General features: G+C 34.6%; 1 protein-coding gene across 1 annotated transcript; it reads left to right on the top strand.

The window, feature by feature from the left end:
- Window positions 1-2,120: 2,120 nt before the first annotated feature.
- LOC131984733 (1-acylglycerol-3-phosphate O-acyltransferase ABHD5-like) lies at window positions 2,121-11,748 on the top strand. Its single transcript, XM_059349668.1, has 7 exons — window positions 2,121-2,187; window positions 3,585-3,667; window positions 4,473-4,875; window positions 6,496-6,647; window positions 9,105-9,216; window positions 9,641-9,821; window positions 10,881-11,748. Exons 1-7 carry the CDS (start codon window positions 2,147-2,149, stop codon window positions 10,998-11,000), a joined length of 1,092 nt encoding a protein of 363 aa, XP_059205651.1. The 5' UTR covers window positions 2,121-2,146; the 3' UTR covers window positions 11,001-11,748.

An 11,748-nucleotide genomic window follows, 5' to 3' on the forward strand; every position in this document is an offset into this window, starting at 1 on the left:
TGTATAATTTTTTTACACAACAGTTAATTACAGTGGTGGAAAGTAACTAAGTACTTTTACTCAAGTACTGTACTTAAGTACAATTTTGAGGTACTTGTACTTTACTTGAGTATTTCCATTTTATGTCACTTTATACTTCTACTTCACTACATTTTGAGGCAAATATTGTACTTTTTACTCCACTACATTTAGCTGACAGCTTTAGTTACTTTTCACTCGAGGTTTAACATAAAAAACACAATAAATTTAGGTGATTAGACACTTTTTGAAATAAACCTCATAACAGAATATTAAATAGTCAATATGAGCCCTACCTTGAGAAAATTAAAACGCTGTATACATAAATGCATCAATAATAATAATATAACATGATATTTGGAATGTATAAAACAATCTAAGTGGCTCCATTCTGCATAACAAGTACTTTTACTTTTGATACTTTAAGTACATTTTGATGCTGATACTTTTGTACTTTCACTTAAGTACATTTTGAATGCAGGACTTTTACTTGTAGTGGAGTCATTTCACAGTGTGGCCCGTTAATTAACCGCTAATGGTTTGGCGCAGGGCCTAATATAGCCTACCTACCCTCTTAGGGAAGCAAAACCTCTTCAAGTTAGCCAACTTAGGTGAATTTCTCCTCGCAAAAGTAGAAGGAAAGCGGAAGAGTCAAACCCGGACGATAAACGCAGTGACACCATCGATGTAATAGTTTCATCAAACAGCTCACCTGCTGTGAGACATACACGCTGCTGCCTTCAAGTGTAGTTGGACATACAAAGATTCACCCCTCTGAAAGGCCTCCAACTCGACAAATTGACAAATAATTAAAAACTGACATGGTAAATTAGGGGTTTTCATTTTTGTGCCTGTTGCATTCTAAATTAATCATATCGTCATCCTGTTAAAATAATCGCCTAACTCATTTTTTTTTCAAGTTTCGCAGGAAACACAAAAACTTCACCAAAAGTGTGACATTTATTGATCATTTCAACTCAAAAAGGATGTAACAAAGGATGGCTATTGGCATAGTAATAACACTGTGTGTAAATTATGTAACTTAAGATAAATAAATGACTTAGGCACTTTTTTGAACATGTCTTTGTGACTTAAGCAAAATATGGTAACACTTTATTTTGAAGGTGTCTACATAAGAGTCACACAAGCCTGTCAGGAACATGACATGACAAGTATCATGAGCATTAATGTTACTTCAAAGTGTCATTAATGTTCATGACACATCCCATGTCATGTTTATGACACGCTCATGTCACTCTTATGTAGACACCTTAGAGTAAAGTGTTACCAATATTAGTGTCAACAATAAAACACTGATAAACTAAACTGATAACTAAACAATCTCCCTCTAGCTCTTCTTTGCTGGGTTCTTATCTGATGCTTATGAATGTGGCAAATTGTCAAAGAAGTGATGATCTTAAAGAGGTAAAATCACATGATCTGATCAACTGAGGATGTAGGCGATTTTACCATAGGTGGCTATGAGGAGATGATTTAGGCACACACAAAAAACAAAAAATGACTTAGGCGATTATTTTAACAATGTGACGATATGTGTTTTCGTCCTTGTGTGTCTTTTTTGGTCATTTTGTGTCTTTTCTGGTAATTTTGTGTCTTTTTTTTATCATTTTGTGGTCAATTTGTGTCTTTTTTTTTATAATTTTGTGGTCAATTTGTGTCTTTTTTGCTAATTTTGTCTTTTTTTGTCATTTTGTGTCTTTTTTGGTCATTTTGTGTCTTTTTTTTTGGTCATTTTGTGTCTTTTTTCAGACAATTTGTGTCTTTTTGGTCATTTTGTTTCTTTTTTGAGTCATTTTGTGTCTTTTTTGGGTCATTTTGTGTCTTTTTTGGGTCATTTTGTGTCTTTTTTTGGTCAATTTGTGTATTTTTATGGTCATTTTGTGGTCAATTTGAGTCCTTTTTTGCCTAATTTTATGTATTTTTTGGGTCATTTTGTGTCTTTTTTTTAATATGATGCACATTCATATACTTGGTAAAAAGGTGTTTAATTATCAGTTGGGAATTTGACAACATACTTTTGATTTCATTATTTCCGGAATGCACCTGAACGCATCACAACAAATTATGACAGTACCTTTTCACATGGTCGCGAGACCATCACAACACCATGCGAAGGATGGCGGAGATTCAGCCCACACAGGAGAAAAGGTGCGTTTTCCTGCTAAAACACTTTTATTTTAAATTGCCTTCATATCGTGGTTTGTTATGTGAGTTTGTGTGTTGTTTCTCCGTAAGAATACCGTCCGTCCAACTTAAATTGTTTTCTTGAACTAGTGCTGAATCTCTCAGTAGTAACTTATTGGCTTTCTTTACAAACATAACCGAACACAACCCAAACCTCCGTTAACATTGACTCCCTGTTACTTTCAAATATCCCAATAACGTTGAATTACTAGTTAAAATTGATCAATATGATCTTGGGTACAAAGTGTTCGACTAGGCAGATCTGTGTGTTCTAATGGGGGAAAACAACCTTATTTAACTCGTTCATGAACTATCAGCCTGTCTGTCTGTTCAGAACAAGGTTATTATAGTTAACTAAAACTAACGAAATAACGAAAACTAGAATTGAAAAAACATTTTCGTTAACTGAAATAAAAATAAAAACTAGAGTTTTTAAAAAAACCATAACTAACTGAAACTGTATTGTGTGGTTACAAAACTAACTAAAACTAACTAAAATTATAGTGAAAATGTCCTTAGTTTTCGTTTTTGTCAACTTTTTTCATTCATAATTCAGTGTTTCTATTTGAACATGCAACACATGGTGAATATGTTTACTGAGACTGGGATGTTTACACTAGAACCAAAATTCAAAACAGTTAATAACCTTATTGTGGCTGAGATGATAAACCAAAGGAAATAAAGGCAAAATTTATTATGACCACTTTGAATCTGGCACCCAACACATAGCCCATTACAAAAAAACTAAAACTAACACTAAAACTAATAAAAACTAAACTAAAACTAAGCATTTAAAAAAAATAAAAACTAAACTAAAACTAGCAAACTCACTCTTAAAACTAACTAAAACTAGCTGAATTTGAAAACAAAAATTCACAACAAAATTAAAACAAAAACTAATGAAAAATCCAAAACTATTATAACCTTGGTACACAATATTTGATTTGTGATTTGTTTTGGTGTAAATGTTTCTTGACGCATTTAATACATGCCGAATTGATCAGTGGCTATTAGAAATTACTGTAATGTTCTTAAGTCATATTTTCCTAACTCAGCATGTCAACAATTTAACAATCAAGCAATTTAACAATCAAGCAACATTTTTTAATGACATTTGGTATAAAGATCTCACAATACAAACTATATATCCGGGATTTTCTTTATTTACTCTTTGCATGATGTCAATTTTTTCCCCCAGGGACTTTCAAGAAAGTACTGTATAGATTGCACACACAGCACTGATAGCAGTGCTATCATATGGTCAAAGTTCAAATTATAGTTTGCCTTTTGTCTGTGTTGCATGTAAATTATGTGTTCTTTCTGCCTGCTTGTGCATTTCTGCTGCTCTGAATGAATCACAGCTCCTGGATTTCAAGTTGGCTTCCCTCTTGGTGTCCCACTTCACCTTCTCACCTGAAAGATGCAGAGGAAAAAATGCTCAAGAGTAAGTGAACCACTGATGGAAACCTGAGTGGTTTTCAGTCACAAAAGGGTTTGGTGTATTTGTTATTTAACACAGCTATTCTCAACCTTGGGGTCCCGACCCTAATTGGGGTCGTGAGATGATTTCTGGGGGTCGCCAAATCATTTTGGAAGTCAGCTCTGTCTCCACTGTGTTAAAGTGTTCACGTGTTAATGTGTTTTCGTCCTTTTGTGTCTTTTTTGGTCATTTTGTGTCTTTTCTGGTAATTTTGTGTCTTTTTTTATCATTTTGTGGTCAATTTGTGTCTTTTTTTTTTATCATTTTGTGGTCAATTTGTGTCTTTTTTGGTCATTTTGTGTCTTTTTTTGGTCATTTTGTGTCTTTTTTGGTCATTTTGTGTCTTTTTTTTGGTCATTTTGTGTCTTTTTTTAGACAATTTGTGTCTTTTTGGTCATTTTGTTTCTTTTTTGAGTCATTTTGTGTCTTTTTTGCGTCATTTTGTTTCTTTTTTGGGTCATTTTGTGTCTTTTTTTTGGACATTTTGTGTCTTTTTTGGTCAATTTGTGTATTTTTTTGGTCATTTTGTGGTCAATTTGAGTCCTTTTTTGCCTAATTTTATGTATTTTTTGGGTAATTTTATGTCTTTTTTTGATCTGAACTGTGCCCGTGAAATTCTGTTCAGTGAGTGGGGGTCACAGACAACATGCATGTTAAATTGGGGGTCGCGACTCAAAAAGGTTGAGAGCCACTGATTTAACAGACACAAATCAGTCTAATTTCCTCTGCTTATCCTCTCTCGCCCCCATTATACTCCCCTGAACTGCAGGTGTGAAGCGTCCTTTCTCCAGGCAGCACGTCAGGATATCAGACAGCAACTATCTGTGGACCATCGCTTTTTCCACTCAGCCGCAGCCACGGTCCCCGTCCGAGCCCCCTGCCCAGACCAGGACCCCTCTGGTTCTGCTTCATGGCTTTGGAGGAGGGGTTGCCCTTTGGGCCCAAAACCTGGACTCTCTCTCCAGCAGTGGACCAGTCTACACCCTGGACCTGCTGGGCTTCGGCAGGAGCAGCCGACCCCAGTTCAGCACGGACCCCGAGGGGGCTGAGGAGCAGTTTGTGGTGGCCCTGGAGGAGTGGAGGGAGAAGGTGGGCCTGGAGGAAATAGTGCTGCTGGGACACAACCTCGGGGGATACCTGTCTGCCGCCTACACACTCAAATACCCACACAGGTGCTTTGGTGCATTCATTTAAAAAGTATCTTCAGGATTACTTTATATCATGCTCAGATTTCTTCTTTTTCTAAGTGTAAACTTAGTCCCGCTTGTTATAAATTCCCTTTGTGACCAGCAAATACACCCAAATATTAATCTGTTAATTTGATTAGATTATTATTGTTGATTTAACCCTTTGATGCACAACATATGGACAACCCTTCTAATGCACAACATGGGTCAAAAATGACTCATTCATCCAAATGTGATTTAAAATTAAATGACCTAATACTATAATATTAGTAATTTGTTTCAAATAGTTACTTTCCACACTCATATATTTCATATATTTAACATGTTTATGTATCATTTTGTCACACATACAGTGTATCTGGAAGGTTTTCACAGCGCTTCACTTTTTCCAATTTTTTTTATGTTTCAGCCTTATTCCAAAATTGATTAAATTCATTTTTCCTTAAAATTATACACACAATACCCCCATAATGACATTTTTGACCCATGCTGTGCATTGGAAGAGTAGTGATACAAAAAGGGTTTTTATTCAAAAAGTAAGAAATGAAAACAAAAAATTAGGATGTATGATGATCAAAAACAAGTTGATTTAGGAAAACCTGGAATACTGAATGATGAAATTAATTTATTGCAAAGATATAGAAAATTAAAAACTCAGTCGGGTCACTTTAGACCCATGTTGTGCATCAAAGGGTTAAACAGGTTAATAATTTATTCAGGCACTTTTTAGTTCAGTCTGTTTGAGTCGGGCAGTTTACAGGGCAGCTATGTTTACGTTCGGGGGTCCGTAGAATCAGTATGTGTTGAACAATGTGTGTGTGTGTACCAAGGTTATAATAGTTTGGGATTTTTCATTAGTTTTAGTTTTAATTTCGTTGTCAATTTTTATTTTTAAATTCAGTTAATTTTAATTAGTTTTTAGAGTGAGTTTGCTAGTTTTAATTAGTTTTTATTTTTGGGAAAATGCTTAGTTTTAGTTTAGTTTTTATTAGTTTTAGTGTTAGTTTTAGTTTTTTGTAATGGGGTATTTGTCGTAATGAATGTTGCCTTTTTTCCCTTTGTCTGATCCATCTCAGCCCCAGTAATTTATTAAATCAGAAAAACCAAACAAATGAAATAGATTTCATATCAACCAAAAAGGTTTACGTCTGAAAAAAGTTGACAAAGACGAAAACGAAGGACATTTTCACTATAATTTTAGTTAGTTTTAGTTAGTTTCGTAACCTCACAATACAGTTTCAGTTAGTTATCATTTTTTTTAAAAACTCTCACTTTATTTTTATTTCAGTTAACAAAAATGTTTTTTCAATTCTAGTTTTCGTTATTTTGTTTTCGTTAACTATAATAACCTTGGTGTGTACTGACCTGCTACTGAGAAAGTTTAATATAAAGAAGTTAAAGTCAAAACGGAGTCCCAGCACAACACTTCCCCCCTATAGTTCTTTAATACCGCTATTATCAAATCTCCAAAGTCTGAAATCGTTGTGTTCACTGTTTTTTGTACATATTTTGTCACACTCTACCATCTGCTGTATAAGCTGCAACCCCCATAAATGAAAATTTAGTGTTTTCATTCATCAAGTAACTGCGTGTGTGTGTTTGCAGGGTAAAACATCTGCTGCTGGTGGAGCCATGGGGGTTCCCAGCACGTCCCGACAACCCCAACCACAGCTCCATCCCAGTGTGGATCAGAGCCATGGGGGCTGTTATGAGCCCCTTCAACCCTTTGGCTGGACTCAGACTGGCTGGGCCTCTAGGTCAACACACACACACACACACACACACACACACACACACACACACACACACACACACACACCCAATGCTAACAAACATTTAGAAAAAATGGTACACTCAGATGTTTTCTTCCTTCTATTTCATATTCAGTATACCCTTTAGCATACCCTTAACCCATTAAAGCCTGGAAAGCGGATATGTCGTTTTGTAGTATTTGTAGTTTTTTTCCCACCTATTTTCAGTCTCTTGGCCAATGAAATGCATCAGAATACATGTGGGAGTGTCGCGATGCAACATGAGACTTTTCCAGAACTTTGGAATCATCACCAAAAAATGACACAAAATGACCAAAAAAAGACAAATTATTTTTTTTTAAAAAGTCACAGAATTACCCAAAAAAAGACTCAAAATTATTAAAAAAGACACAAAATTACCAAAAAAGACACAGAATTACAAAAAAGACACAAAATTACCAAAAAAAAAGACACAAAATTATTAAAAAAGACACAAAATTACCAAAAAAGACACAAAATTACCAAAAAAAAAGACAAAATTATTGAAAAAGACACAAAATTACCAAAAAAAAGACGCAAAATTACCAAAAAAGACACAGAATTACCAAAAAAGACACAAAATTACCAAAAAAAAGACACAAAATTACCAAAAAAGACACAGAATTACCAAAAAAGACACGAAATTACCAAAAAAAAGAAAAAATTATTAAAAAAGACACAAAATTACCAAAAAAGACACAGAATTACCAAAAAATACACAAAATTACCAAAAAAAAGACACAAAATTATTAAAAAAGACACAAAATTACCAAAAAAGACACAGAATTACCAAAAAATACACAAAATTACCAAAAAAAAGACAAAATTATTAAAAAAGACACAAAATTACAAAAAAAAAAGACACAGAATTACCCAAAAAATACAGTTACTAAAAAAAAAAATTCCAGGCATTTTAGGCCTAAATGGGTTAAAGGGATATTCAGATTTGTACTCCTGTGGACGGGTGGCAGCAGCAAACGTATTTTAGGTGCCTGGAACAAATCAATATAAGTTTAAGTGTACGCTGTGTTTAGTATTTTTTTACCACATTTTTGTAAGACAGCCCTGTTAAGAAGCCATTCTCCCTACAAAGCCACCAGACTCCACTGACAAAAATGCAAATTTTACCTTGCAAAACAGAGGAGTTGTCTCAGTCATTTAGTCTGTATGTCTTATTGTGTGACTGTCATAAACCTTTAAAACACCAAATTCAAACAATAACACAAACTAACTGACTGAAGCAGCAGTAGACCAGCAACTCCTGTGTTCTGAAGGTAAAATTGCTCTTTTTTTCCCCAAAGAAGTCTTTGAAGAGAGCATAGATAATGCCTTCGCCTTGCTGGTATTCCTGCCTGCTTCTCCAAATTGGGGCCACACATTTTAACTATACATTTAATTGAATCAGTGTATAATGCAGTAGTTCTCAACCTTTTTGAGTCGCGACCCCCAATTTAACATGCATGTTGTCCGCGACCCCCGCTCACTGAACAGAATCTCACATGCACAGTTCAGATCACCCAAAAAAGAAACAAAATTACTTAAAAAAGGAAACAAAATGACCAAAAAAGACACAAATTGACCACAAAATGATCAAAAAAGACACAAAATGACCAAAAAAGACACAAAATGACCAGAAAAGACACAAAATGACCAAAAAAGACACAAAATGACCCAAAAAAAGACACAAAATGACCCAAAAAGAAACAAAATGACCCAAAAAAAGAAACAAAATGACAAAAAAAGAAACAAAATGACCACAAAATGATCAAAAAAAGACACAAAATGACAAAAAAACCCACACAAAATGACAAAAAAATACACAAAATGACCAAAAAAAAAAGACATTAAGTGACCAAAAAGACTAAAACACATTAACACATGAACACTTTAACACAGTGGAGACAAAGCTGACTTCCAAAATGATTTGGCGACCCCCAGAAATCATCTCGCGACCCCAATTGGGGTCCCGACCCCAAGGTTGAGAATAGCTGGTTTAATGGACCATGTTTGGGCTGACTGTACCACTTCCTTTTAAAAATGGTTTTCAACACAACAAATCCATTCCTGCAACCACTTTTGCTTTCGTAACACCAGAAGGATTTTGCAACTGCATGCCTTGTGTTGTCATCGCTCTCGTTGTTTTCTCCTGACTGAAGAAGCTGAACACGAATTTTCCCTCACTTCTCTTTCTATCATCTGATTTTGCAAGCACATCTAAAAAACTCCATCTCTGTTTGTAACAAAAATAACAATAAAGGCAATGATGCAATGGCTATAAAGCACAGCATCATACTTTTGGTTGAGTATGTTTTGCACAAAACATGAAATGAGCTGTAGATGTTGAAATAGATTTCTAGTTTTCTTGGCTGTTTTTTTTTTGCAGTTAATGTACTAATATGTGGAAGTTAATCTCTCTTCTCTCAGGTCCAATGCTGGTCCAGACAACCAGGTCTGATTTCAAGCAGAAATACTCTTCTGTGTTTGAAGACAACACAGTATCTGACTACATCTACCATCTGAATGCCCAGTCTCCAAGGTAAGAAACTTTCAAAGCTGAATAAATGCAGCTACTTTATTTGTCTCATCATCCCATTTGTCAGCTGTGGTTGCCAAAATTACAGTGAGTGGGTTTTCTACTGTAAATTTAAATGTAAATATCAGCAAAAACTGTAATCTAGACTGAATAGTCCTGTTATTTTTAGGGTTATTGTGTCATTCATTCACATATCATGGTATTTCTCCATAAATTTAGCATGAAAATGTTATATTTTTACAGCAAAACTGTGTGTTTCTTCCAGTCGATGACAGAAAAAAGTAAAAGTTTTGTGCTATTCTTTGATTTACGGTAATTAAAAGTGTCTAGTGTCTATTTACGCCCTATTTCTGATGTATTTGACAGTGTTTTACTGTTATTTCTACAAACATTTTTTTACAGTGTACATTATTTCTCTGTGTTTCAGCGGAGAAACAGCCTTCAGCAACATGACCATTCCCTATGGCTGGGCTAAGAGGCCCATGCTGGAAAGAATCAGCCAAGTCCAGGCTGACATTCCCATTTCCTTCATTTATGGATCACGCTCCAGCATTGACAGTGACTCCGGATACGCGTTCAAGAAAACCAGACCAGATGTGCAAATCAAGGTAGTTTCTGTAAAATAGTTTTTAACATTGGTAAACAGATGATCATGAGAAAGTGGAAAGATGTTTCAAGACTGGCTTACAGAGTTAGGCAAAGTAGCTGCTTTTGAAAGGATATCCTATAGTATGACAAATTATATTGATAAATATAATGAGAAATGGGGACTGTTTTTAAGACTATATTCTTTACAGGGTAGCTAAAATGTATCTGCATACACTGATCAGTATGGGCTGTTCTTGGGGGTCTGGCATGGAAATGAAGGTGGAGGTGGTGACTTTTCCAGAACTTTGAAATCATCACCAAAAAAAGACACAAAATGACCAAAAAGGACACAAAATTACCAAAAAAAGACAAATTATTTTTTTAAAAAGTCACAGAATTACCCCAAAAAAGAGTCAAAATTATTAAAAAAGACACAAAATTACCAAAAAAGACACAGAATTACCAAAAAATACACAAAATTACCAACAAAAAAGAAACAAAATTATTCAAAAAGACACAAAATTACCAAAAGAAAAGACACAAAATTATCAAAAAAGAGACAAAATTATCAAAAAAAGACACAGAATTACCAAAAAAATACAGTTACTAAAAAAACTTCAGGTTTTGCAGGCATTTTTTCCAGGCATTTTAGGCCTAAATGGGTTAAAGGGATATTCAGATTTGCAGACTGGGTTCATTACAGGGAAATGTTTACTGGAAGACTATTTGTAGACAGTGAATTAACATATTGAGCATGGATTAATTGTACCTGTCTTGGACTTCTTATATACTTATTTTTATTTCATTTTTTTATTTTTATTTATGTTTTATTATCATAAGATTGTGTATCTTAATCTTGCCCCTTTTTTCCTTTTTTTTTCCTTTTCTTAATTGGATGTTAGTGTGGTCTTGTAAAAAAAAATGTAAAAACCCAATAAAAGTTGAATCATAATAAAATCGTTTTTAACAACAATATTCAATGTGGGCTTTAAAAAGAAACATCCATTCCCTTTGTGAGCCTCGGCAGCTTTATCCACACAGCTGACTCTTCCTGACTAACTGTGTGTTTGTGTCTTTAGGTGATCAGAGGAGCAGGACATTACGTTTTCGCCGACCAGCCGGATGATTTCAACCAGACGGTCCTTCAGATCCTCGCCAAGACAGAGAAGAGAAGCCAAGACGAGGGAACGAAGGAGTGAGAGCTCCCTCATTCAGACGTTTTGATAATCATTACACAGCTGTTTAACTGTAAGCCTCTTTATCATGCACTTTACTCTTAAGAGAGGACCATCACTGACTTTCAGTCATTCCACAGTCTATAAATTATTTTCATCATTCAGTATTCCAGGTTTTCCTCAATTAGTTTGTTTTTGATCATCATACATCCTATTTTTTATGTTTTCCTTTATTCATGTTTTTAATAAAATCCCTTTTTGTGTCACTACTCTTCTAATGTACAACATGGGTCAAAAATGACCCATATCCATTTTTTTTTAGCTAAGTAGCTTGTTACGCTAACTATTTAGCTAACTTTTTGGCTAAGTATTTAGCTAAGTAGCTTGCTAAGCTAGATGCTTAGCTAACTTCTTGGCTAATTAGTTAGCTTAGCAAGCTACTTAGCCAAGTAGTTAGCTTTATAATAATTCAAAAAACTTTTTTTCTTCATAAAGTATGAGAGGCAAAATGGAAATAATGATCTGTTGTTATCAAAAACAAGATATTTACTTGGAATACTCAATCATAAAATGAGTTGATATCAAAAGATAGAGCACAGAAACACACAGCAGCATTAAATAACATGGGAAATGAATGTGGGTCATTGTTGACCAATGTTGTGCATAGAAGCTGGTCAATATGTTGTGCATCAAAGGGTTAAGGCTGGGGGTCAACGCTCACATGATGCCATGGGTTTCTTTATCCAACCTCTATAAAGTTTTGTAAATAAAT

Source organism: Centropristis striata, chromosome 14 (genome assembly GCF_030273125.1).
Source record: "Centropristis striata isolate RG_2023a ecotype Rhode Island chromosome 14, C.striata_1.0, whole genome shotgun sequence".
Lineage (NCBI taxonomy): Eukaryota > Metazoa > Chordata > Actinopteri > Perciformes > Serranidae > Centropristis > Centropristis striata.